The sequence below is a fragment of the Balaenoptera ricei genome, chromosome 1 (genome assembly GCF_028023285.1).
Source record: "Balaenoptera ricei isolate mBalRic1 chromosome 1, mBalRic1.hap2, whole genome shotgun sequence".
Taxonomy (NCBI): Eukaryota; Metazoa; Chordata; class Mammalia; order Artiodactyla; family Balaenopteridae; genus Balaenoptera; species Balaenoptera ricei.
In genome coordinates, this window is record NC_082639.1 from 169,677,637 (window position 1) to 169,704,600 (window position 26,964).

General features: G+C 50.3%; 1 protein-coding gene across 1 annotated transcript in view; it reads left to right on the forward strand.

Moving 5' to 3' along the window:
* PARP1 (poly(ADP-ribose) polymerase 1) overlaps positions 1-21,166 on the forward strand; it is a 42,443-nt gene extending 21,277 nt beyond the window's left edge. The window contains exons 8-23 of the mRNA XM_059941501.1: positions 143-287; positions 1,973-2,113; positions 2,803-3,045; positions 3,350-3,418; positions 3,608-3,740; positions 5,622-5,817; positions 9,896-10,024; positions 13,056-13,139; positions 14,615-14,737; positions 15,296-15,424; positions 16,920-17,018; positions 17,518-17,670; positions 18,630-18,757; positions 19,536-19,597; positions 20,180-20,294; positions 20,601-21,166. Of these exons, the coding sequence (XP_059797484.1) occupies positions 143-287; positions 1,973-2,113; positions 2,803-3,045; positions 3,350-3,418; positions 3,608-3,740; positions 5,622-5,817; positions 9,896-10,024; positions 13,056-13,139; positions 14,615-14,737; positions 15,296-15,424; positions 16,920-17,018; positions 17,518-17,670; positions 18,630-18,757; positions 19,536-19,597; positions 20,180-20,294; positions 20,601-20,682 (2,031 nt within the window). The 3' untranslated portion in view covers positions 20,683-21,166. The remainder of the gene's footprint in view (positions 1-142; positions 288-1,972; positions 2,114-2,802; positions 3,046-3,349; positions 3,419-3,607; positions 3,741-5,621; positions 5,818-9,895; positions 10,025-13,055; positions 13,140-14,614; positions 14,738-15,295; positions 15,425-16,919; positions 17,019-17,517; positions 17,671-18,629; positions 18,758-19,535; positions 19,598-20,179; positions 20,295-20,600) is intronic.
* The last annotated feature ends 5,798 nt before the right edge of the window (positions 21,167-26,964 follow it).

Consider the following 26,964-nt stretch of genomic DNA (forward strand, 5'->3'; position numbering starts at 1 on the left):
GTGTTTCATACCAAAAGCCTCAAATTTTCCTATTTTGTGTTATTCTTTATCGTAAGAAGAAAAACATTCTTAAGTTCTTTTCTCTATCGGGTGGTTATTTCAAGGGAGAACTGGTTTCTTAACTAAAACTTACACTCCTTAGGAATTCCGAGAAATCTCTTACCTCAAGAAATTGAAGATCAGAAAGCAGGACCGTATATTCCCCCCAGAGACCAGCGCCCCGCTGGCGGCAGCACCCCTGCCCTCTGCAGCCTCAGCGCCCGCCACTGTGAACTCCACTCCCCCAGGTGCAGCTCCGGGCCAGCCTCGGGCGGTGGGGGGGGGGGGGGGGGGGGCGGGGGGCGGGGACTGGGGCCCTGAGCTTAGGGTGGAGAGGGTGTCTGTCTGGGTTCTTTGCTGGCTGATCCTGGGGGGAAGCTCTGCCCTTGTTCTCCCCATCCCACCCCCAGCAGGAGGAGGTAGGTTGGGGAGGGGGCTTCTGAGAAAGGCCAGGGAGACAGTTACCTGCGAGGGGCGTTCAGACCCTCCTGCCTGACTGCGCTACGCAGCAGAGCAGCGTTCCAGGGCTCAGCTTCGTGCTTCCGCGCAGCACCGCTCTCACCGGTCATCCGGAGCCTGATGTGGTGCTGGGTCTCTGTCGCCTGCAGAGACCTGCCGTACGTGTTGTGATCAGTGTCAGCGAGAAATATTCCACACCAGCAAAGACCGTGAGATGAGTCTGTGTTTGTGTGGCAGAAGATACTGCTGTCTTTGTTTACTCAGGGACATGTGGCGTAGTCTAATGGTTACGGCCACCGTGTGCTGGCCGGAGGATGAGGATTCTTCCGTGAACGTGAGCCCAGCAGTGACCTCCCTCCATCCTCTGGGGAGGGGACGTGTGGGCGGTCATCCCGAGTTCACCCTGCTGCTTGCAGCCTGGGTCCAAGAGCAAGTGTGGTGGGCCAGGCGGGGTCGACGTCCGGGCCCTGCCCTGAGGGTCCCTTCTGCTTTCCCCTCACTTGCAGTTCACAGCTAAGTGATTCCGTTCCCTGCGGAGACCTCGGCCAGCTTTCAGTTAAACCCTACGGGTATCCCTAGTTGTTCTCCCTCACAGGGACAGCTTAAAAAGGACTCCTCCCCACAGCATCTCTTGTGGAAATGTGTAACCAGCTCTGTATGTTCCCGTTTGCAACAAACAGAAGGCACACCCCTGACCCAGGTCTTTCTGGCCGTGGTCAGTGCTAAATACCTAAAATGCCAGGGTTCTTGGTGCCTGAATCAGTTCTCTCAGCTCAGTGTGGTCAAGCTGACCAAAGCTTTCAGTGACTGCCGTGGACAAGGCTACTTTTTTATTTTATTTTATTTTATTTTAATTTTTTTTTGGCCACGCTGTGCGGCATGCAGGGTCTTAGCTCCCCAACCAGGGATCGAACCCGTGCCCCCTGCAGTGGAAGCGCGGAGCCCTAACCCTTGGACTGCCAGGGAAGTCCCCAAGGCTAGTTTTTTTAATGGGGTTGATTAATAAGCATCCTGTGAGAACTGTAGTTTGCTTTTAGGCATGGGGTGGGAACAGAATGACAGAAGGAATTGGGAGTTCACACGACCCCGGCGTCCCACCCTCTGGCCAGCCTCCTGGTCCTTCCTCGTCTGTCTGTGGAGCAGACCCAGGGCGCCCCCGGCCGCCTCTGCTCGAGGCCTGCTGTGGAGAAGTGTCAGTGCAGGGCTTCTCCCTGGCCGGTCCTTTCAGTGCTGAGGACTGGGTACAGGTTGCTGTCCTGTCCTCTGCTTTCCTGCTACTCTTAACTCTTTTCTTCTGTTTACGTAGACTTCTCCTCAAGGAGATCCCTTTCTCCCTGATCAAAGAGGGTGCTGAGGCCATTTGGGGGCCTTGCAGCCGGTCTGGCTTTTCCCTGGGAGCTGCCGCCTGGTCTCCTGCTCCCACCCTCCACCCCGGGCAGCAGCCCTGCCTAGTGATCCTTTTCTCCCATCCCAGACAAGCCGTTATCCAACATGAAGATCCTGACTCTTGGGAAACTGTCCCAGAACAAGGACGAAGTGAAGGCCACCATCGAGAAACTCGGGGGGAAGTTGACGGGGACCGCCAACAAGGCCTCCCTGTGCATCAGTACCAAAAGTGAGTTCAATCTGCCTGTGAACCAGAGGGATCCCTGTCTCTTGTGGTTGTGTTGAGAATTAAATGAGGTGAAGTGCCGAGCGCAGTGTCTGACACACAGAGGGACCCCAAAAATGTGTCTCTTATCATCGCTGGCATTGTTCAGGTTCTCTGTGAAGGGATGTGGGCACTTGTGCTTGGCATTGCTGCTCCGTGTTGTGGTCTATATTCACGTATCTAAAACTCCCAAGTAAAGACTGTAGCCTACTCTTCTCACCTTGTTCACAAGATGTTGGTAGGTTTGCCTCCAGACAAAAAGTTCGCAGCTTAAGCAGGTTTGGAAAATGCAGAGTTAAACAAAGGTGAACAGGTTTCTTTGCAGGCTTAATATGCCGACGACCATTGTAAGTCTCCAAGGCCAGAAAACAGTGCACCGCTCTTCCCATGTGAATCTGACTTCGTTTCTCTGTGTAATACCTGTTAACATCTCGTTCTGTAGAAGGGTTTGGAGAAAGCAGCTCTCACTCATCACACCTTAGAAAAAGGGGGATGTTGCTGGTGAGAGACGATTGTCGAAATGAACCAAAGCCCCAAGCACTAGATCTTGAAGGAGAGGAGAGCTGTGGGTGACGAGGGTTGGGAAGTACCCAGCAAGTAATAACTGTGTAGTGATTTGAGATTTCAAAGTTCTTTCCCTCCAATTTGAACAGAGGAGGTAGACAAGATGAATAAAAAGATGGAGGAAGTAAAAGAAGCTAACGTCCGCGTCGTGTCTGAGGATTTCCTCCAGGACATCTCCGCCTCGACCAAGAGCCTTCAGGAGTTGCTCTCAACCCACCTCTTGTCCCCCTGGGGGGCCGAGGTGAAGGCGGAGCCTGTTGAAGCCGTGGCCCCAAAAGGGAAGTCGGGGGCTGTGCTCTCCAAGAAGAGCAAGGGCCCCGTCAAGGAGGAAGGTGAGGCCCCGAGCTGCCCCACCCTGCCCGTGGCCCCATCCCGCTGGGGGCCGTGGCCTCTGCCAGGCTGGCCAGGTCCGCCTGCGCACAGCCTCTCCATTGGCGCCCGAATGGTCTGTTGAACACTGCCCACACCAGTTTTCTCATTCGTTTTCCCTGGGCGCAGGATGGTGCGAGGCAGCGTACAGATGCCATGTTGACATCTGACACAGGTGAAGGTGACCCACTCGCCCTGCCTGCCACCTTCCCCTTACTTTTTATTTATTTTTAATTTAATGTTTGCATTTCCCTATCCCCTTCCAAGGTACCAACAAATCTGAAAAGAGAATGAAATTAACTCTTAAAGGAGGAGCAGCTGTCGACCCTGATTCTGGTAAGGAAGCGGGAGTGAGCAGAGTGAGCTGTGGGCACCCCGTTGGGTGAGGGAAACCGCGTGGGACAGGGCCGCGCCTCGCCCCCCAGCCTCAAGGCTCCCCCGTCCTGAGAGCGCACACGTCTTGTGGGGAACCTGCAGACCCCCTTCTCCCTGTGGGAATCGTCACAGGAGCTCTGTCCGTGACAGGTCTGGAACACAGCGCACACGTCCTGGAGAAAGGCGGGAAGGTCTTCAGCGCCACCCTCGGCCTGGTGGACATCGTTAAGGGAACCAACTCCTATTACAAGCTGCAGCTCCTGGAGGACGACAGAGAGAGCAGGTGCGCCGGGGGCGGGAGCGGCCAGCAGAGCTGTGCTGAGAGGCTCTCAGTGCTCCTGGGGAGGCAGCCGCCTCATGAAGGGCGTGGGGGCGTCATGAGGCCTGCAGTGAGGGAGGGAAGAGGCCCTCGCCCCGGACAGCCTTTCTGTCCTCACTCATCAGCGTTACCTCGGGCTCCCCAGTTACTAAAGGCGCTTGGGTTTGCATCTGTTTGTATGTTTTATTTTGAACATAGTGGAGGCAGGTAAGAGCCAGTTCTGGGGTGCTGAGGGGCTGGGCTGGCTTGGCCACGCACACTTTTCTAGTAGGGGCGGTTCTCTGCCAAGTCGATGGGCCCTCATTGCAGCCAGCACAGAACAGGAGCTGTACGTAAGTGGGGAAGGTGTGTTAAGTTCTAAGGGCGGGGGGGGAAAGCCCTTTCATATATTAAACTGACCTTTCCTTTTTAGCAAATGAAAACAATTTACACATTGGAACTCTAGGAGATCGAAAAAGCTTTCCTCGTTAAAAGGCAAACCCCTGTGAGAGTGGCAGCCCCCGGGGGATACAGTCAGCGCCCGGTGCATCTTGGCCAGCCGCAGGTTGTAGGCAGTGGCAGGCTCAGGCTCTTCACATCCCTTCAGCTTCTCACCAAACCTTGCATTGAAAATGTGAATGTCAGAAGTGACCCTTAAAAGAGCACACAGTATCTGTGTGGCTACTTAAAATTTCTGAAGAAATAAAATCCTGTGTCGTTTAGTTTACTACCTACTCTTGTTGGAGATTTGAAGGTCAAAGTAGGGTATCTTGCTTGTAAAACATACCTTCCAAAAGCTAGATGTGTATTGGAGTGCAGGAGAAGGGATAGGGTTTTTGTGGAAATGTGCTGAGTGCCAGAGTGTGTTAAACAACAGGCAAATGAGAACAGAATTGTCCACCTCCAGCAAGCAAATTCTAATGGTGATTTTGGACATGGGCGTTATTCTGGTGGCCTAGATTTATTGGTTTTTAGAGGGAAAGGACAATGTGGGCTGTTAGAGTCAGAAGGTTTTTTTCAGGATAGGTCAGCGTGGTGTCTTCCAAACATTTCCAGAGGGAAATAACCCAGCAGAGAATGAATTTGTATTTCTCTGGGCAGTAGCCCAAAAAAACAGCAGGAAGCCCCAAATCTTCTTTGAAATCTCTGGTTTTATTTTTAAAATGCATCCGAATCTTTCAGGGTTTCCGATATATCTGTGTTTATTGTGATGTAAAATTTAACTTATGCATGATTTCCACTAAGAAAAATGACCTCGCCCAAAGCTAGGCAGCACAGCCCGCAGGGTACCCAAGACTTGGCCCTAGATTGAGATAGAAACTGAAGATGCTAGCTGGGTCTGTAGGTGGCTGACCCTGCAGGCCAGTGGCCCACCCCCTCCCATTTCATCACATCTCAGCCTCTGATCTGAGCCAAAGGTTCTTCATTATTTTTAATACATGTCGTTGATGGTTGCATCACCTTGAGCGCATGACTTCCAAGTGTTACTTGCCGTGTTTCTTTGGGGAAGAGAATTGGATATTCTTACGTGAAGGTCCGTAGGCCTCAGGATTTACTCCTCAATTTAGGCTGCCAGATCCAAGGTTAACCTGCTCTTTGGTACTTTTTATAGCCCATTTGCCAATATGATTTGGAAGGGCATTTTTTAATTACTTTAAACTTACAACGCTCAGTTTAATAAGAGTAAAATAAAGGTCCTTCATTGTAATACCAGTTCCTTTTGTTCCTCTTTGTCAGTCACCATCATTTTGGGGTGTTTGCAGTTGTTTCTCCCTCAAGGGGAATGGCAGGGAAGGGAAACTCATTCTGAAATACAACAGGCTGACCCATGAATTTGTATCTGATGTTCCTCCTCTCCTCCCACAGGTATTGGATATTCAGGTCCTGGGGCCGCGTGGGCACGGTAATTGGTAGTAACAAACTGGAGCAGATGCCATCCAAGGAGGATGCCATTGAGCAGTTTACGAAATTATATGAAGAGAAAACCGGGAATGCCTGGCACTCCAAAAACTTCACAAAATATCCCAAAAAGTTCTACCCTCTGGAGATTGACTATGGCCAGGTAATCACTTAATGCTCTTACACCTTCTAGTTCTGGTAAAAGGAAGGGACACTGTTCTTTTAAAAACATGCCATGGATCAGATGGCATCATTGGTGAATCCTGTCAAATGTTTAAAGAATTAATACTGGTGCTTCATAAACTTTTCAAAAAGAGAGAAGAAGAGGGAACACTCTTCAAATCATTATGTGAGACCAGTATTATCCTGATACCAAAGACGAACAAAGACATCACGAGAAAACTCCAGTCCAATATCCTTATAAATATAGATGCAAAATCCTCAACAAAATACTAACAAACTGAATCTAGCAGCACATGAGGATTTATGCACCATGACTGAGTGGGATTTATCCCAGGAATGCAAGGTTGGTTCAACGTGCAAGTCAAGTCAATGTAATACAACATGAATAGAATAAAGGACAGAAGCCACACAGTCATCCTAGTAAACATAGAAAAGGCATTTCATAAAATCCAGCACCCTTTCATGAATAGAATCTACACCGTGAAATATGAGATGGCGCTTAGATGAGAACAGTGTGAGCATTTGTAAGACTGTCAAGGAGGAACAGTCTTTGAAGTTGCTCCCTAAACACAACAGGGAGTAATTCACAGATTCCAGGTGGTTTCTTATCTGAAGCTATGTTGAATCATAGATCACGTGACTTGCTTTATCATCAAGATAGAATTATAGTGATTTGACGTGCTCCAGTAGGTCCCAGTTTTTAGTCCCAAATTATTTCCTAATAATTTCCCATTATTTATATTTGTTGCTTGACCATCTGCCTATATATTACCAGGCAGCCTTCCGTTGTCTCTTGGCTGATACTTGTGGCCATTGGTTTTGACAAAATGCTTACCTTGTTTTTATTTTATTTTATTTATTTTTATTTTTGGCTGTGTTGGGTCTTCGTTGCTGCACGTGGGCTTTCTCTAGCTGCAGCGAGCGGGGGCTACTCTTCTTTGCGGTGGGCGGGCTTCTCATTGAGGTGGGTTCTCTTGTTGCAGAGCACGGGCTCTAGGTGCACAGGCTTCAGTAGTTGCAGCACGTGGGCTTCAGTAGTTGTGGCTCGCAGGCTCTAGAGCGCAGGCTCAGTGGTTGTGGCCCACGGGCTTAGTTGGTCCGCGGCACGCGGGATCTTCCCGGACCAGGGATCAAACCCGTGTCCCCTGCATTGGCAGGCAAATTCTTAACCATTGTGCCACCAGGGAAGTCGCACCTTGTTTTTATATGAAAACTTACTGCTTTTATAATGGGGGGTGGTGCACGCTTATTTTGCAGAAAGAAAGAGATTTGTAGATGGTATAGATTTAATTCCAAATTTTTGAGCCCTAACATGTCTTAAAGGGGGAATTCTTTAGTTTATAGAGAGTGTCATGAGCTCCACCATTAAAAATAGAAATTAGCTCTTATATAATGTTGAGGTGGAGAACTTGGAGTTTAGAGTTGCACAGACTTGGTCTAACTCAGCAGTGCCCCCTACTGAGTTTATTTTTCCCATTTCAAAAATATATACAGTTGAACAACACAGGTTTGAACTGCATGGGTCCACTTATATGTGGAATTTTTTTCATTAGCAAATACTACAGTTCCACACAATCTGTGGTTGGTTGAATCCACAGATGCAGCACTGAGGATAGGGAGAAGCCAGGAATATGGAGGACCAACTCTGTTATTCTCGGATTTTCGACTGCACAGAAGGTTAATGCCCTTAGTCCCTGAGTTGCTCAAGGGTCAACTGTATTTGTTTTAGAAAATTTTGAGAAAGACAGAGGCACAAAGAATTAAAATCATGGTATATGTCTTTATATACTTCTTTCACTTCACAGCTACTTTTCTCCACTGTAACACTGGAGTCTTTCCTTACATACTGTGTTGCCACCACCAGCTTTTGGCCTTACTGTTCTAGGAGCATTTCCTCATGTCTTCTAGAGCAATGCTGTCCAACAGAGAGAGATAGGCAGCCACTTAGGCAATTTTAAATATTCTAGTAGCTGCATTTTAAAAAGCAAAATGAAACAATGAAATTAATACTAGTTATGTATTTAACCCAGAATGTCCAAAATACTATCATTTTGATATATTAATATCATTGAGATATTTGTACCTTTTTTTTTTTAACTGAATATTTGATAGCTGGTATATTTTTAGCTCTTACAACAGCTCAATTCAGAGTGGTCACATGTCAAAACCAGTGACTACTGTATTAAACTGCACTGAACTAGAGCATCATTTCTTAAGTCTGTATAGAATTCCATCCTGTGGGTGGCCGTTATTTGTAATTTACCAAACAACACTCTCCCATGCCCCAATTAGATATTTAGATTATTTCCAGGTATTTGCTATGATGATGCTGATATACTTATCTCTGTGCTTGTTATCATTAGAGATTGAGCTACCAGGTCACAGAGTATATGTATTTAAATAAGGCTTTTTAACATACTGATAGTTTGCCTTCAATGAAGTTATAACTAGAGCAGGGGTCCCCAGTCCCTGGGCCACGGACCAGTACCTACTAGGAACCGGGCCGCACAGCAGGAGGTAAGCGTCAGGCGAGGGAGCCAAGCTTCATCTCTATTTACAGCCGCTCCCCATCGCTCGCGTTACCGCCTGAGCTCCACCCTATCAAATCAGCGACAGCGTTAGATTCTCATAGGAGTGCGAACCCTACTGTGAACTGTGCATGCGAGGGATCTAGGTTGCGCGCTCCTTAACGCGCGATGATCTGAGGTGGAACTGAGGCGGTGATGATATCGCTGGGGAGCGGCTGCAAATACAGATTATCATTAGCAGAGAGGTTTGACTGCCCAGAGACCATAATAATAAATCAGTTGCTTGCAGACTCATATCAAAACCCTATCAATGAGTGGCAAGTGAAATCAAGCTCAGGGCTCCCACTGATTCTGCATTATGGTGAGTTGTATAATTATTTCATTATATATTACAGTGTACTAACAATAGAAATAAAGTGCACAATAAATGTAATGCGCTTGAATCATCCTGAAACCATCCCCCCACCCCCAGTCCGTGGAAAAATTGTCTTCCACAAAACCGGTCCCTGGTGCCAAAAAGATTGGGGACCACTGAGCTAGAGGATAAGAATGCATTTAAGACTTGTGTTGAAAACTTGTGTTTCAGCATTAAGAGTAGATGTATTGTGCCCCTGACAGCAGCAGCCCTGAACACTAGCACACAGGTTCCTCTCTGCAGCTTTGTTAAGCCAAGCAGATTCCAAGCTCAAGGCCCAATGCCAGTTACCTTCATTCAAAACAAATACCAAACACCGTTAGCTGTTAGGGACACCGTGATGGTCATAGTCCCTGCCCTTGTGGGTTCAAAAGTGAGAAGGGTTAAGGCGTTTTCCATATAGCCGGGTCTTGGCTCAGCCTGGATTCCCCAGATGGCAGGGGTAAAGGCCTGTGCTAGTAGAATATTAGGAAGAGCAATCCCAGGGAACAGGGGTGAGAGGTGCAGACTTGGGAGGGTTGATGCTAGGATGCGCTTTAACACTGTCAAGCTGCCTGGCAGGAAGTCGGACTGTTAGCTTGGTCCTCTGGCACTATAGAGAAGGCTGTGTGGATTCAGTCTTGGGGGAGGCAGGGCAAGAGAAGAAAGGAGACAAGATTTGTCCATCAGTCCAGTGTCCCCTGGGTCCAAGATCACCCTTATAACTGCCCAGCACTTCCAGGTTGGGCATGAGTGGGCCCCGGGCAGGTTCCCAGTCCCAGGGCACCAGCAGCCCCGGCATGGGAGGCAGTGAGGGAGGAGGTGAGGGCATGAGGGGAGTGTGGGTGTCTGCGGGTCTGCCTGTGCAGAGCTGGATGCTTCAGTGGCGTCTAGAATAAGAATCTGGAGCAGCCAAGAGGACTTGGAGGGGTGCACAGGAAGTATCTGATCCTGTACACACTCATATATGCTTCTCCTGGCAACTAATGCCAAACCTTTTTGATTAACAGCTTTTTTTTTTTTTTTTTTTTTTGGCTGGTGGCACTCCGTCCTGTGTCCTTTCTCTGCCAAACACCACCACCACTTTGCTTGGGTTGTTTAATTGTGTCCCTTCCTGATTTTCTTTTTCCCTAAAGGATGAAGAGGCAGTAAAGAAGTTGACGGTAAACCCTGGCACCAAGTCCAAGCTCCCCAAGCCAGTGCAGGACCTCATTAAGATGATCTTTGATGTGGAAAGTATGAAGAAAGCCATGGTGGAGTATGAGGTTACTGCACTTTCGTTTTATTTGTGAGCGTTTGCTGGGGTTGATGATTTGAGTGCCGAGTTGGCAACGAGTTTGGTGGCTGGTCTTCAGCCTGAGACATGCAGGAGCTCTGAGGCCCGGGGTGCTTGCTCTTTTGCAGAGGATCGTTGGCCTGCTGTGAAATAGATGGTGTGTTGTCCCCTGGGTCCCTAGACCCACTTGCACTTTTCCCCTTGTTGCCATGATGGAGTGTGGACATGGTCTTTTGTGGCCCAACCAAGCGGGCCACCTGGAGCTGTCATGGGAAGTCCAAGACACGGCCCACTTACAGTAAAAGAACTGCTGTAACCAGCACTGACAGAAGTGCAGAGAGCTTCTGGCACTTGCTTCATCAGATAAAATTCATACCAGCTGTTTTTAAGAAGAGATTGGGCTGGGTGGGATGGGGGTGATGGAAATGTTTTTGTCCAGGAAAAGTGGCGGGGACCCTGGCCAAGGCCAGGCGTTTTCAGTTTGTTTCCCTGGGAAATGAGTGCAGAAGGGCCCCTTGTTCTTGCTGCCTCTGGCATCAGAGCTCTTGAGTGCTGACCCAAGGGGCAATTCCCACAGAGGTCATCCAGGCGCTGCTGGTATCTGGCTGGCAAACAGACTCTCCCCTCTTCTCCAGCCACCGAGCCCAGAAGCTTCAGGCTGCTCTGAAAAACAAGCAGGGACCAGCAGAGAGAGCAAGAATTGCAGATCGGCCTCGGGCATTACGCCCCTTCGCCGCTTGCTCCCTCCCTGCTTCTTCCCAGGGCCTTCCCAGAGGCTCCAGGCAGCCTTGGAGGGGGGCGGGACAAATCTGGGTGGTATAAACCACTGGCAGCCTCTCTTCCTCAGCCCGTATCTCCCTGTCTGGAGCTCAGCCTGGCAGGACTGCTCAGGCTCCACTGTTGTTAGAAAACAGAGTGTTGGGTCACCTCCTAGGAAACCCCTAATGGGTGTGAAGATAGCCAGGGCTTCTACGGACGTCTTGTTCAAACAGATAAACAACCCGACTTCTGTCTGGGAGGTCTGACTAGTTTGAACAGCTTGTGGGTGGGCTCACCAGGAATGCTGGCAGAGAGATGTGCGGGGAGGCGGGGAGGAGGGGAGGAGGGCAGGAGGCATCTTCGTCTCATTAACGTTTCAAAAGAAATGTCCCACGTGTCATTTCCGGCTTCCCGTGCTGTGGCTTATCTGTGATTCATAGAATTTCTCAACTGTGATCAGACCCAGTCTCTTTCTGTGAAAATGACATTTTTTTTTCTTTCAGCTTGTTTTACACTCAAGACAGGGAACTAGTTGATTAGCAGGAAGCAGAGGGCCAGGGGGCCTGCTGCTGGAAGGCAGGCTGTGTTGAGAATGTGGAGGGTGGGGCGCCCACTCCCAGGCTGATGGGCTGTACGTGGGATTGGGTGGCCAGGTAGATGAGTAAACATGGTACCCAGGGGAACTGAGCGCTCCCTGTGAGGCAGGTGAGTCCTGAGCCCAGAGCAGAGTCGCAGCCGAGGCTGGGAGGGTGTGTGCTGTATCCAGGGTCCGGGCTGCATCTCTAGAAGGCTCCCGCTGGCTGCAGCTGTGGCTCGCAGGGCCCTGAGCCCAGGGCATCTCTCCCACTTTTCACTTTCTCCCCAGACGCAGCTGCTGTGGAGCCCCTGCCCCCAGCCCACAGTCGGGAGTGGAGGCAGCTTGTGTGGGCTGAGCCCTGTTCCTGTTCTTGCGGCCTTTGTGTGTGTGTTGAGGGTGTCGGTTAGAGAGACCAGGTCTTTTTTTAAATAAACACCAAAATGAGACAGCTCAGGGAAATCGCTCCCCTCAGAGCATGTGCTCTCCCTCTGGTCACACCGCCCTTGGTCAGAGCATCTTCCGGAGTTCCTTCTTTAGAATTGCTTTCGAGCCAACTCACGGTCCATGCTAAGGTCACTCTGTTCTTTTATTTTACTGTGGTCTTGGCTCAAAGTACGTTATCCACCTTCTTCCCCGGACTGAGCGCCAACTGTTTAACTCCTCCCAGAAACCGGCTCTCCCCTGGGGATGGACAGCACGGAGGGTACAGAGACGCTGACGTGCCATAGCTTGTCGTCATTGGACGCTGTCACCACTGGCCCCTGATTGGTTCCTGATGGGCTGTGAGCACTTTCACATCCTGTTTCATTTAATCGGCATAGTGGTCTCATCTCTCAAGTGCTTGTCCAGCTCAGTCTTTGTTCCAGGCCCTGCACGTGCTGGAGATGTCAAGATGGGCAAGGTGCAGTCCTGGGGCCGGGAGCTCAGAGGGTCCACTGGGAACAATCCTGGAGACAGTGGCTCAGGTTTCAGAGTGAGGGGCCCCATGCGGCACTGAGGCGGGAGAGGGGCCGAGCCAGCGTTCGGGCAGGTCACTGCCACAGGGAGCGGGTGCCTCGCTCGCTAGCTGGCGACCAGACCTCGGCCCCCAGAGTTCATGCTTCTGCCGCGGCAGCCCGCTTGCCGCCTCCCTGGATGCTGGTTCCCAGGGTATTGCGAGCAGCACTGTCGTAGGGACAGGTGTTTAACCTGTGGGGTGACTGACTGGAAGGGCACACTGTTGATTTGGTATAAGCATGTGTGTTCAGGAGTGTGTCCTTTTAAAAATCATTTTCACTGCTTTATGGTTCTTAGTTTCCGGGTGGGAATGGCCTTGGCTCTGAGACCCCAGGGAGGGTGCACCTTCGTCCTCACTTTGGAATTAGATGGGAGTCCTGCTGTGTCACCTTCTTCCAGAAGCGTGGGGCTGTTTCAGGCTGAGTGCAGGGGTGGGCGAGCCCTGCTTGGCTTATCCCTGCCGTAAATGCAGTGAGCCGGAATCTTCCCTCACAGACCCCTGTCCCCTGCACTGGGGGCGAGGCTGCAGAGCCTGTGGAGCTGGGTCACCGGGTCTCCCCGGGAGGACCGGAAGGACTTGTGACTGCTTCTGTAAGGGCCCAGGAGGCCTGGGCTGCTGCTTGGTCTGGCTCTCCCGTCATCTCGCTGCACAGTGCTTTCAAAGGGAAAAATACCCCTGTCTCCTCAGATTGACCTTCAGAAGATGCCCTTGGGGAAGCTGAGCAAAAGGCAGATCCAGGCTGCGTACTCCATCCTTAGTGAGGTCCAGCAGGTAAGCGAGGGTCCAACCTCTCCTCCAGCTGCCCGGGGGGTCTCCTGGCTGGCCTGTCGTGGCAGGGGGCGGTGGAGAGCATGCAGCAGTACATTTACTCAGGGTTACCTGAAATAGACGTACTGATTCATGATGATTTAGATGTTTTCAATTCAACAAGTATGACAAGTGCCTGCCACTTGCAAAAAGATGGTCGCAATACTAATGAATTAGCGGTGTTTTCAGTTATCAGCTATGCAGTAAACTCCCTATACACCTAATGAGGAATTTCATTCTCCTGCCTCATAAAAATGTTCTGATTTTATTTTGTGTGTCCTTAAGAGAAGCTGAGTTTACTTTGCAGTTACTAGGAAATCATCAAATAGGAAGTTAAATGTTGTCTTTCTTTCATTTATGTTCATTCACCATCAATTTGCTGAGCATCTCCAACGTCCCCCAGTCCCCGGAGCCTGATTTAAGCCTCTGCCCTGAAGGGGCTGGAGGGTTCCACTTGTATTTGGGAGTGGCGTGTGAAAGAAGAAAAGCACACAGGAAGCTGAAGTGGGACCAGGGAGATGGGCTCTGGCTGGTGCTGGAGAGGAGGCCCTGAAATGTAGCAATTAAATCTGGTTACAGCCGGTCCTGAGCAGTGACCCCTTTCCTCGTTACCCACTGCCTGAGACCTGAAAGGCTTTTCTCAGCCCAGGCTCTTTCCTGTTCCAGAATGCTCAGGTGGAGGGGCTGGGGTGGTGTCCTTTGCCCATAGCACAGAGCAAACTGCAGCACAGGCAGAGGTTTATGGTGTGGACAAGCCCGTGTCACAGTGAGAAGCAGACTTGGAGCTTCGTGCCTGCAGGGTGCCGAGTCGCTGCCCCTTTACCGTCCTGTGGGCCCCTAGGGTGCCTGCCAAGTATGCAGTGACTGGTGCAGCTCCTCCAGCGCTTTGTGCACTTGCTGAGCACCTTCTGCATAGAGCACTGACTGGCATTGCAGCATAGGGAGGGGCTCGCCTTTCTGTGCCTGGCCCTGGCCCTCCGGGGGCACCAAAGACGAATTCCCCACCTTACAGATGAAGGTCAGTGGCCAAAGGGGCCTGGCTGAATTTGATAGCAGTGGGGTTTTTTCTCCCTTTCAGCATTTTATTACGAAATGTTTACAAACATACAAAAAGTTGAAAGCCATGAGCCCACCACCTAGATGCCGCAGGTGACGTTTTGCGGAGCGGTGGAGGTTTATGTGTCTATAACTACACAGCTCTCTGTACAAGTGAAGTTGTGTACGAGAAGCCCCGTGTGTGCCAAGCCGCACAGTTTGAGGATGAGATCCTGCCACCGCCCAGTTGAGTGGCACCCCAGGAAGGAGGTTTCCTGGCCCGTGCGCACCGCAGGCTGCCTCGGGACTCGGCTGCAGCACCCAGCTTCCAGAGGAGAAAGCCCAGCCAGGTGCTGGGGACTCAGTGCTGCTTCAGTCTGTTCCCTCTGTCCCCTCTCCTGAAGGCAGTGTCCCAGGGCAGCAGCGACTCCCAGATCCTGGATCTCTCCAATCGCTTCTACACGCTGATCCCCCACGACTTCGGGATGAAGAAGCCTCCGCTCCTGAGCAGCCCAGACAGCGTGCAGGTAGCACCGACGCTCAGCAGGGGCCCCGGGCCCCGGGCTCCGCAGGGCTGGGTGTCGCTCGCGTGCCACTGCCCCTCCGTGTCCTGATTCCTGAAGGCAGCGGCCAGTGCCGGAGGCCCACCACTGGGCCCTCGTTTTGAAGTGGGGTTTCTACCCGTACTGGGAGCCCGCCCAAGGGTAGAACGGTTGGCTTTTCCTGCCCTTGCTGGACCACGTCAATCTGGGGGAAAGGAGCCTTATGAGAGGGGGCGCGTCTTCCTCCCTGCCTCCCCTGCCTGCTTCATAAGGGAGCCGGTGATCAGTCCCCACCTGTCAACCAGTGCGTGCAAGAGGAAAGACCGTTCTTACCGTCACCGTGTGGCTTCTGCCTCTTCTCCCCCAGGGAGCCAGCCTCCTTAGCATTCCAGAAATCCTTAGGAGTGTTCACTGTGAACGGATGACGGGCTGCCCCTGAGCAGCTAGGAGGCACCTCTTCACTGTCTGTGTTGGACGTTACCTGGGTGAGTCTTTCTCCCTCACCTTGGTCCTTAGCTCAGGGTTTTTCTTGTGTTCCTCCAGGCCAAGGTGGAAATGCTGGACAACCTGCTGGACATCGAGGTGGCCTACAGTCTGCTCAGGGGTGGTTCTGATGACAGCAGCAAGGACCCCATCGATGTCAACTATGAGAAGCTCAAAACTGACATTATGGTAACAGGGCCTGCCCTTTCTGAAGCATGCAAACCCTTCGTCCCAAGAGCAGTGGTCCCCAAACTTGAATGTGCGTCAGGATCTCCTGGAGAGCTGGTTGAAACAGATTGCTGGGGTCCGAGGATTGACCGTCCTAACAGGTTCCCAGGTGTTGCTGCTTGTGGTACTCTGAGAACCTCAGAGCATTTCACCTGTAAAGAAGCACCTTGTTTGCGAGGCAGGCTTCCAAGTCAAGGCCTCAACTTAGTGTAAAGACCTGTTTTTGTGGGGCCTTAAAGTTTTGTTTTTCCCCTTAATCTAGAGAGGGTCTCTGTTTTTGGAGGTTGTTGAGGTGTGAACTCTGCAAGGTCTGTTACTGGTATCCTACTTCAGACGTAGAAGCGCCTGATGGCAGCTGTAATAAAACTATGGTGCCTGGGTTCATGTCGTCTGGAGTCGAAGTGGCTCTGTTGGTGCACATAGTCCTTGAACTTGGGTGTGCTGGAGGCTTGGGCAGCAATCACCCTGCCTAGGCCACCCGGTGGAGAAATTTTTGCCTCAGCTCCGAGCTTACCCTGGCCTTGAGCCTAGTCTCACATCTCCCGTGTGCCTCTCACTTCCTCAGCCCCTGTGTCCTTCCCTGCAGTGTTAGGAGGTTCAAGTGCACTAGGATCTGTTGAGCCTGGTATTGTGTGTTTACGTCACTAGAAGAGTCTTTGCTTCGTGCTTAGGACAAAGTATCAGTCTGTGGGTGTGTGCAGGGTAGGACACCAAATGGCCTGGTTCCTCATGAAGGGATTGTTATTCTCTCCATTTATGATTCTGAAGCCGTTTAATTAAGAGGCAATGAGGAAGACCAGAATTCCTGAATTCTCTTAACTTTGGATAAGAATATGAAAATGTAAGAGAACACACGTAGTATTTCCCATAACACACTCATTTATTTAGGCAGAGATTGCATTATTTGATGGTTATTTGGTGGGTGTTTGCTCTGAGCCATGATGTGCATGGCCCTGAGGATTCAGAAGAGATGGAGCATTCATCCCCATCATCAAAAGCCCTGTAGTCTGTCGGGTCCCTGCTGCTCTTCATTGCAAGTCTTGACTGCAGGGTGTCTCCTGGCCCCGGTGTTTTAACTCATGGTGAGCTGGACCGTTACCTGGGAGCCAGCAACTTGTTCTAGAGGTTCCCTGTTCCCAGACAGTGAGCCCCGTGTTTCTAGCTTTCCTGATATCCCAAAGCACAGGGTTTTAAGGCGGAAGGAACACTGGGCTCATCCAAATAGATGATGCAGAAGCCGATGCCTGGGGAAGTGGGGGCACTGGCCTGGCGCCTGCCCCGGAGCAAGCATGGTAGGGCTCGGAACACAGGCTGGCTCTGCTGGCTCTGTCCCGCCCGGGCTCCACGTGGGCCGTTTATTACCTGTGCATCAGCTGAGCCTGTGATTGCTCCTCCTGCCTCTGTGCGGCTCTCTTGGGGTCTCCCTTGCTCTAATTTCCAGACGCCTTTCTTCTAGGTGGTGGACAAAGATTCTGAAGAGGCTGAGATCATTAGGAAGTATGTTAAGAACACTCACGCGACCACACACAACGCATATGACTTGGAAGTCGTCGATGTAAGGCTCTCTCCTCCCTCCGCCCCCTTTGTGTCCTGCCAGCGCTTCCCTGCTCATTCCTCCAACCTGGGCCTGGGTAGAAAGGAGCAGTTAACTTTGCTTTAAATCACCAGAGGAAGTGACTCAGTTGTTTGTAGAACACAAAAGTTCATAGTCCTATGGTTTGGGGTTGGCTTTTTATTCTGTTTTTAAAAGACATTTCCTACCCCAAAGCCTAGTTTTGCAATCAGAACTGTTATCAGAGATCCAAAAGAGCCTCAAGTGTGCATCTACACGTAGCATTAATTTTAATAGCTAGTCTCTGCTAAATGGGACCTTGACTAGCAGCGTTGCTCCGTCCCAGCCTGATTGAAGCACCTTACATACTGCAAAAGGCCTTAACGTGTTCCAGCTCTGGGGACAGCTGGTCGGTTCTCCTGTGTCTAGTCAGATCTTTCAGTTAACCAGAGTGACAAGTGGCTCCTCCTGGCCTCTCTCCTTTATTCAATACTCCGACCAGATCTTTAAGATAGAGCGTGAAGGAGAGAGCCAGCGTTACAAGCCGTTTAAGCAGCTGCATAACCGAAGGTTGCTGTGGCACGGGTCCAGGACCACCAACTTCGCTGGCATCCTGTCCCAAGGTCTCCGGATAGCCCCACCTGAAGCACCTGTGGTACGTGCCTGGCCCGGGAGCTGTGGGGAGAGAGGGGTGGGCAGTGCCTGTTTCTGCTGCTGTCTCCACCAGAGCTTTGTGGGTACTTGCGTGAGAAGTGCACATGCCCCGGTGAATAAGGGGCCTTGTTTAAAGATGTAGGTGTAGCCATGGTTGATAAGGTGAATGTTGCCAGATGTCCCTCTCCTGACCCTCACTATCAAGAGCATAGCTGCGCACGTATCAAGCACAGTTTCTGGAACAAAAGAAGTAAAGTGTCCAGGCCCTGCTTTGAATGCTAATTGGGTGTGTTGACTGACAGAGAGCAGACTTTGGCCGCAGGCCAGGCTGAGTTCAGACCTGCCTCTGCCACCTCCCGGCGGGGGACCTCCTTGAGCTTCAGCATATGCCTCGGTGAAATGTGCTGATAAATGAGTAGAGCCTGACCCAGACCTGAGCGATTGCTGTGTCACCTGCTGGGTTATAGACGTGACCCACCAGGTAGGGACTTAAGAATAGTCTTCCAAGCCCCTCGTCTTCCAAGCCCCTCGTTTTGTACTTGTAAAAAGAGGGGAGCAAAGAGGCTTAATGACCGGACTCATGAGTGCTGTGTGGTAGGTAGCAAACACCCTAACCTCTCTGAACCTCGTTTTTCACTTACAAAAAGGAATAAATATAATAGCCATGTTTACTGGGTGTTCACATGTGCCAGGCCCTGGTCTAAGAAGCTGTTAATTTTCACAGCAGCCCCCTGGGGTACTTTTCCCCAGTTCAGAGAAGGAAGTGGGGTCCAGAGAGATTAGGTAACTTCTCCCAGCCCCTGGGTACCCGGCAGAGCTGGGGTCTGAACAGCCTGCTCCTGAGCATGGGCCTCTACCGCCTGCCGGGGGCGCTGTGGGAAGTGGGGACACGCAGTCAGTAGGTGGTGCTGCTAACTTCCCCTGAGAAGGTTTTCAGCTGTCCCTTTTCCATCCCTCCAGACGGGCTACATGTTCGGTAAGGGGATCTATTTCGCCGACATGGTCTCTAAGAGTGCCAACTACTGCCACACATCCCAGGGAGACCCAATAGGCTTAATCCTGTTGGGAGAAGTTGCCCTTGGAAACATGTGAGTAACCCTGGCTTTGGGGCTGGTGGCACTTGATGGGGGTGGATGGGGTGAGCTGTAGGAAGGAGAGCTTCCCTTGGCTGGGGGTTGATCCTGAAAATTCCCCACCGTGATTAAGAGGACCCACCAGTTAGGCAGTGGGTATCAGACGCCAGTGCATGTTAAGCAAACAAGATACAGGAACACCTCACAAGCCCAAGGACAGGAATGCAGCCAGGCCTCAGGAACTGGCAGTGTCCATTCTTTCTGTGGACTGCGAAACAGAGAGGTTGACTTGCACAAAGGATGGCCACCTCACGGCCCCTGTCCCCCTGCTGATGTGTACATTTTCTGTCTGAGACCAACTCAGATTGAACTGGCATCTCAATCCCAGTTCCAGATTCCCTGCAGAGAAAGTCTGATTGGCCCAGCTTGGATTGATTGTCCACCTTGGTCCTATCAACCATAACCCAAAGAGAGTGGGGTTATGGAACAGACCAGGAGGGGTCCCAGGTTCATGAGCTGGACAGAAACCTCCAGAACGGCCAGCCACACCACAGCTCTAAACAGGCCCTTTCCTGAAAGCGGCCCCATGGCCGTGATCATGGGCATAAACCATTCAAAAGGGGCTGCGCCGTCAGTTTCTAGAACCAGAGAAGGAGGGAGTTCCTAGCAGGGAAGGCGGACTGGGTTCTCTGAGTGTTTATCTCAGCAGCTCCCGTGGCCTTGATGACTATACTGTTGGTCTGAGAGCCCAGTGACCTTGGGGGCTCTTCTGAACCTGTCTTCTCTTAAATAGGTATGAACTGAAGCACGCTTCGCATATCAGCAAGTTACCCAAGGGCAAGCACAGTGTCAAAGGTAATGTGTTTCAGAAGCTTGCTACTGCAGCCCCAGGCACCCTGGATGGCGCAGGGAGGGGGCTTTCTTTCCTCCAAAGCCACAGTTCCTGTGGCTAGCTATTACAGGTTCCTTAAAAAAAAAAAAAAAAAAAAGACTGTGGCTGCCACTAGTATCGCAAATGCCATGGAAGGGTCCTGTTTGGAGCTCCAGTAACCAGGGGCACTGGCTCTGGGTTTTAACCTGACTGTTAGCTTCAGCACTGAGGGACCTCTGGTGGCATAGTGGTACCTGGAGCTTCTTGAATTGATGCAGCTCGTGGCCTGTGATGATTAGGACCACCTACTGCCTAGCTGAAGCGAGGGCTTTGGAATTCTGCTCAACAGAAAGAGGGGCAGGGGCACTACTATGCTTATGAAAATCAGTTAAGGCTGATACCCTGGAACTTGATAACGTACCTACAGCTTTATGTCTGGAAGAAGGATGATGCAGTACGGGATGGGATTTGTGTGTCTTTTACATGAACACATAGATCTCATCTCACTGGAGCATTTTCAACATCTGTTGCCACAAATCATATCACTTCTGCCTTCTGTTTTGCAGGTTTAGGCAAAACTACCCCTGACCCTTCAGCTAGTATTACTATGGACGGTGTAGAGGTTCCTCTTGGGTCCGGGATTTCATCTGGTGTTAACGACACCTGTCTACTGTATAACGAGTATCCTTTTGCGAGTGTGCTGTGTGAGTCCAAAGGAATGTTCTGGGGCTGTGGAGTCACTGATAACGCAGCCAGTTAACCTGGGGTGGGCTGGCTAGAGACTATCCTGTGGTGTGTCTCATGGTGAAGACTTCCTCTCAGTGGTCTCCCTGGTCGGGGTGAGAGACCTGACCCCCCCCCCACCCCCACCCCCCCGCCGCCGCCACCCCGTGAGGGTTTGCAGGGTGTGGCCAGTAGGCCGGCTTAGGGGCAGCAAGCGCACTCTCCGCATGGAACCGTTTGTACCTTGACGTGCTTCCCCTCCAGGTACATTGTCTATGATATTGCTCAGGTCAGTCTGAAGTATCTGCTGAAGCTGAAGTTCAACTTTAAGACATCCCTGTGGTGAGCTGTGAGGCGTGGCAGCCCAGAGACTGCGGTGTGAATTCGCCTGACGTGCTTTGCACCGAGTGACCAGGCAGAAACTTCAGCTGAGTTGCCGAGGGATAGTACTTTCACTAAACCTCCTTAGAAGGGATTTTATACGACACTAGGTCACATGTTAAATGATTCTCCCAACTTTTCAAATCCCTTGTTTGTGTTGCTGGGGGGGGTGGGGCGCGGGGCGGGGGGTTGCTTTGGGTTTTTCTCCTGCCAGCCATAACCCTGGTAGGTACACCTAACAATAGAGGAAAAGTTGGGGAGGGTTTTTCTGTGTGTCTAGACTAGTCCAATGAAAGAACCTTGCAAGCCACGTTAGAACGTCTGCCTTACTGGTTTCCCCAGGGAAGGAAAAAATAATCTTCCACCCTTATTTCTAAGTGTTCATCTTTAGTTTTGGAAAAATGTTAAGCATTTATTTTGAGGTTAAAATAAAAACTAATTTCATACTATTTAAATTTCCTTTTTTATTTTGCATTTGTTGTCATCCTTTTAGCTTTTTGTTGGTGGTGTTTGGTGAGGAGTGTGAGGAGACCAAAGGGAGGAACATGAACAATTTCTCATACTTAGAAACGAAAAGTGCTTTCCTTTTCTAGAGACGCTGGAACGTGGCAGCTCTCAGAATATGTAGTGTAGTAATTTTAAGTTGCATTTGAAATTCTCAACTTCCCTCTCAACAATTTTGTCTTCTAACTTAAAACTATATCACCAAAATACCAAAGGGCTAATAGTAATTCTGAATTAAAATTGAAATGGCTTCTGTACTTGTGTATTGTGTGTCTGGTCTCATTCTGAGTGCAGATCTTTTCATCTTCACAGTGCAAGGTCCACAAAGACTGTAGGGGGATTGTTTGTACCCGTATCTATGAAACCACAGAATGTGCCAGGCAACAAATGGCAGTGCCCAGTAGGAATGCCCTGTCTGAGTGACAGAAGACCAAGCATAGGAGGGCATTCTTCTTTTTCTTCAGTTTATCAGATACTTAGTGGTGATAAAACACATGTCAGCATGTTGTTCTATTCTGTGGGGTACTATTTTACATATACTATATTGCCTCATACTACTACTGTATATTTGAGTGTGGTGCTTATTAAATATTTACATTTAAGTTCCCTGAAAGCCAGGATGGTATCTTATGACACTTTTGACCTTTTACAGAGGAGAACAGGAAGCGTGGGCCAGAAGGTAGAGTCACAGGCAAGAGAAGGCAGCAGAATGAGCTGTTGTCTCAAACCCAAAGTTGCACCGGAATCTTTGGTCAGAGAAACAAAAGACAGACATCATTCTAGACAGGAAAGAAGAAAAACACATTTTCTCTGAGCTGAGCTACATTTTAGTGATTATAATGGCAGGTGCAGTTTATGAACTGTGGCTGTGTCCCGTCATAGGCATGTTTGTGACTTTCTGCAGTCAGCAAACTTTGAGGGCCACACAAACCCAAGTTAGGGTGTCAGATTTCAGATACGGACAAATCAACTTGATAACAGTCTCTGTGTTTTTTCAGTGTCCTTAAATTTTGATGAAAATCCTTAGCACCATTGACCTGAGGGCCCCTCTCCCGATCAGCCAGCCATTCAGTAATTCTCTCAGGCTCCGTAGATCCTGAATATTCTGTATTCTTCGCCTTTTTTATCAGCACAGAGAAAGGCAATTACCCCCACCTGATTAGACAGTATTTTTAGGTTGGAGTGATTGCTTAATAGGTTCTCTGTAATCAAAACTGATTTCTTTCTTAAAGAGAGATTCACATCTCTGATGCCGTATTTTTCTTGTAAAAGAGGGAACCTGCCATGTTATGATTCAGTATTCATATTTTGGTTTTCTTTCTTCACTTTATAAAAATTCCGGGTAGCAGCGAAAATGTGCGCAGTTAGTTTAAAATTTAAATCATACAGAAGCACAGGGTGCCCGGTGAGACGAGGTACTGCCCTTGGCCTCTCCTGGGAGCTGCCAGCCCTCCTGCCTTGGCTTGGAAATGCCCTTGCACGACAGCCGCGTCTGCCCAACGCAGCACGTGGCTCACGTTTCAGTCCACACCGTTCCACACCGTGTAGTGCACACCCGTGGTTTAAACTTTCTGAGCAGAAGCACCCCTCCACTGATCCGATGTGTTAGCCAGTGGGTTTGGCATTGGCTCTTCTCTCTTGCCGCTCTCTCTTGGAGACTGAGAACAGTTCCTCCGACAGCCCGGAGGACTCCTGTGAAGCTGCTGTAGTGGCATGACTGGAACTTCGCTCTGGGGTGAACCCCAAAGCACTGTGCTTTTAGGGAGTCCCCTGAGTGAAGCCCGTGGCGTGTGCAGAGCGTGTGCTCCGTGTGTTCAGTGTTCACGCTGAAAGCCCTTAGACCTCGTGTAAGGTGCTCCAGGCACCTCCTGTCTTCTCTCCACGGAGATCTGAATATCAGGAGCGGTTATCTCCAACCTGTTGGGCTCCTTGTCACCCGGCTACTTTAAGGATTTCACATTTCCAAAGGGGCCTCACTTCCCTTCCCCTTCAATTCTGTGTTTCAACTCCCCAAAGATCGGGAGTTGTTTTTTTTAAGGAATAGTGTTTCTACCACTTCAGTCAGACAAGGCCTTTTATATTGTGACTTACTGGGGGTTAATAGCCAGTTTTGAACCTCTGCCTGGAAGATGGGACAGCAGCCTCAGTTTGCCCGTTTCTCTGGCTTAAGAGAGCAGAGCCAAGCCAGGATCTAGGTTATAAGCCGGTAGATTTGGGGAGACTCGTTTTGAAAAGTAAAAAGAAAACAGGGCCTGCAAACGTTTTCCTCAGGTACGAGGTTGCCGACTGGTGGGCGGTGCTGGCGATGGGGACACCCGGACTTTAGCCCCGCTCCACCACCATGCTGTGTGCACAGCCTTGCTTCTGGGCGAGGGGCTCATCCCAGCACAGGTGGTGCGTGCAGCAGTGGCCTCGTGCCCGTGAGTCCCCGTGTTTTGCCACAGTCGCCGTCCCTCGGAAGTGGCCTGACTGAAGGCGGAATGGCTTCTGATGTTTCGGCTGTGAGGCAGCACCCTGAGGGGATGGGGCTCGAGCTTCTAGGCCCCGGAATATGCTTTTTTTCTTCTTTATAAATTTTATTGGGGTAGAGTTGACTTACAACACTGTATTAGTTTTCACGTGTACAGTGCAGTGAATCTGTTATACATATATCCACTCTTTTTAGATTCTTTTCCCATATAGGCCATTACAGAATATTGAGTAGAATTCCCTGTGCTATACAGTAGGTCCTTCATTATCTATTTTCTATATAGTCATGTGTATGTGTCAATCCCAATCCCAGTATATGCTTAAGATCAGAGACCAGACTATGGTCTGGGAAGCAAGGGGTGGCGTGGGAGTAGCTCCTGGCTCTTGGCACATGTGACTTCCCCTGGAGCTCTGCTGGTTTGGAAGTCCAAGGTCCTGAGGGAGACATGCTTCCCTGGGGGCCACAACAGTGGTTCCAATGAATTGGAAGATAAGGCCGCCACCTGGCTGTTCGGGGCTCCTGAAAGGCCACCATCCCCACAAGCAGAGAAAGGGGTTCCTCTACTGGCTGGAGTGACTGATTACCAAGTGGGAAATCGGGATGCTGGACCGTAGAGGCGGGAGGACGGTGTCTGCAACCCAGGTGCTTTTCAGCATCACCGCGTCCATGGGGGCTGGTCAGTGGAAGTCAGCAGCTCATGACAGTGGCAGGGCTTTTGAGGACTCAGACCCGCAGGAACGAAGGTTTGGGCACTTCACCAGGTCAAAAACTGATCAGCTACAGTTCTGGCTGAGGGCAGAAGAAATAGGCAATGGACAGTTGAAGAAGGAAGCTACAGGTAACAACTGTGGCTTTATGGCCAAGTATAGAAATGGTTGAAGCAACCGGATAGGGGGCTGGAGACAACTGGCCTAACTGGCCTGAGTCCAGGATTTGAGATGTTGGGTTAGAATGGCTATAAATATAAAACTGGACTCTTGTTTATGAAGTGTCTATAAATGTCAATATAGGTTACATTTGTAACCCCAAGCTCCCCACCCCGTACGTAGTTCAGTGGATCCTGAACTCTGAGGGATACTGTTGCCCCCTCTAGAGAACCGATGTTGGGCTCAGCTTTGGGGAAGGGCCCAAAGGAGAGAGCCCCTGTATTCCCAGGGTCATCTGAGCCCTTTCAACCAGGGCTCTTTCTCTTCACCGCAGAAAGATGAATCAAGCCATTCTGAATCCCTGCAATCTTTTGGTACCTACCTCTGAGTTGCTCTGAGAATGTGTGCTAATTCCTGTAAAGTACTTAGCGTGCTTCCTGACCTTGATATGCCCTCAGTAAATCTTGGCCATTATTGCTGAAATCCTAGAGAATGCCTTTGCTGGGGTATGAGTCAAAACAGGAAGCTCCAGGTAAAACATGAGAAACCAGGGACCAGGACAAAGAAAACAAATCCTGTGCTCGTTGGGAGCCGTGGGACAGTCAGGAGGAAGAGCCCAAGACTGTAAAGGTGACCTTATGCCCACGTTTTCAATCTCCTGTGAAACCTCGCAGTGACACTGGCCTCCCCTCAGTGTGGCTTCATCTTCCCGTCCCTCCCCGTCACCCACCTTAACTGTAAAGGGACAGACTCTCCAACAGTGTTCCCCCCAGGCCCAGCCCCACTTCCAGCCAGGCCTGCTGGGGCTCAGAATAGCCCAGCTGCTGTCTCAGCAGATGGCCAGGCTAATTTTAGCCGTGTGGTGCTCACCCAGAGACCAGGCTAGGCTTTTTAGATTTGAATAAGCCAGTGTGCAACTTTGGTTTGGAGCCAATAACAAAGCTTTGAGTTGTTGTGATCTGTGTGTCTGCCTAACGCTTTACAGGCATTCCAGAAATATAATTTTTAAAGGATTTTATTTCTCTGAAAACCAACAAGACCCCAAACTGTAGAGCCAGCAGGCAGTCAAGCCTGCGAGGTGCTGGGGACAAGCCAGGAGGACGGTGAGAAGCAGGTGATGACACCAGCTCCTGCCCTGGGCACACTTACCCCTGGCTGCTCTCTTGGTCCAAATGAAAGAAGAAAGCCTTAGCTTCCTGGTTCATCTCTGGAACCACTTCTGGTTGATGGGCTGCATTTTGATGCCGTGGATGGACTGATCAGGAAGAAATTAACCACAGATGCAAACAAGAACCTACTTTCGCAATTTCACATACAGTCCCTTAAGACAAGGTAGCCTGAAGTAGCAGATGTGGAAACAGTGTCAGAGAGGTGAGACTGTCCCAAGTTCCCAACAAAGGTTGGAATCGAGCAGGTTGAGAACCTGTATTTTCCAGCCCGATGTTTCTTACGCATCATCCCCCAAATACAAAGACTGCCTTGCATACAAATTCCCTCAGAAAATTAAGAGACAGCCCAGTGTGGCTTGGAGATCTGTGATCCGGCCTGCCTTTGCCTCTCTGTGGGCTGATGCTTGGTCACTGAAGGAAGTTGAGGACCTGAGAAGACATCGCTAGAATGATGAGACCAGACTCTAGTTCATGGCTTCCTAAGCTGGGCCTGTGAACTCTTAGAAGATGCTGGATGGTCATCAGGAAATCCTCTGTGTCAACGGCTGCTTTCAGCGACAAGAAAAGGAAAGCCCAACTAACAGCTGCTCCAACCATAAGGACATATGCAATCTCTGTCAAGAAGCGGTCAGTGGCAGGACTGGGTAATTCCGCTCCGTATTTCTCTTGGCTTTCCCTTCACGGTTGCAGGATGGCAGCTGGACTCCTAACATCAACATCCAAAGGAGAGGGTTGCCCCCTCATCCTTCTCTTTTTACCAGAAAGACAGACTTTTCTCCGTTGCTCCTAGTAGACCAGTCTCACTGGCAAGGGTTGGGACACAGCTATAAGGGAGGTTAGACACGGAATATCTGGTATTTTCAGCCTGTTTAGAGGGAAGTGGGCTCTACCAGCAAGGACCAAGGGGGTCAAGAATGGTGGCCGAGTGCATGTCCGTCCCTGGGAAGTATATGGGAAGGGAGTTGAGGCCCAGGCACACTTTTTTCTGGGCAGTGGGTCCATAGAACCCACCAGATTCTCAGCAGTCTGTGAACGCAAGGCTTTTCCAGAACTGCAGCTGTGGAGAATCACTAAGGCTCACTCAGCTGCTCTAACATTCTGTGATTTTCGTGAAGAAAGATGCAGACCATCATGAAAATAGACACAGTTGCCCAGAATAGTTTAAATGGCAGTACTTAGTGTTCATCTCACAGACAAAGACAGGCTTCGATGACACTACGGAGGTCATGGTTAGAAAC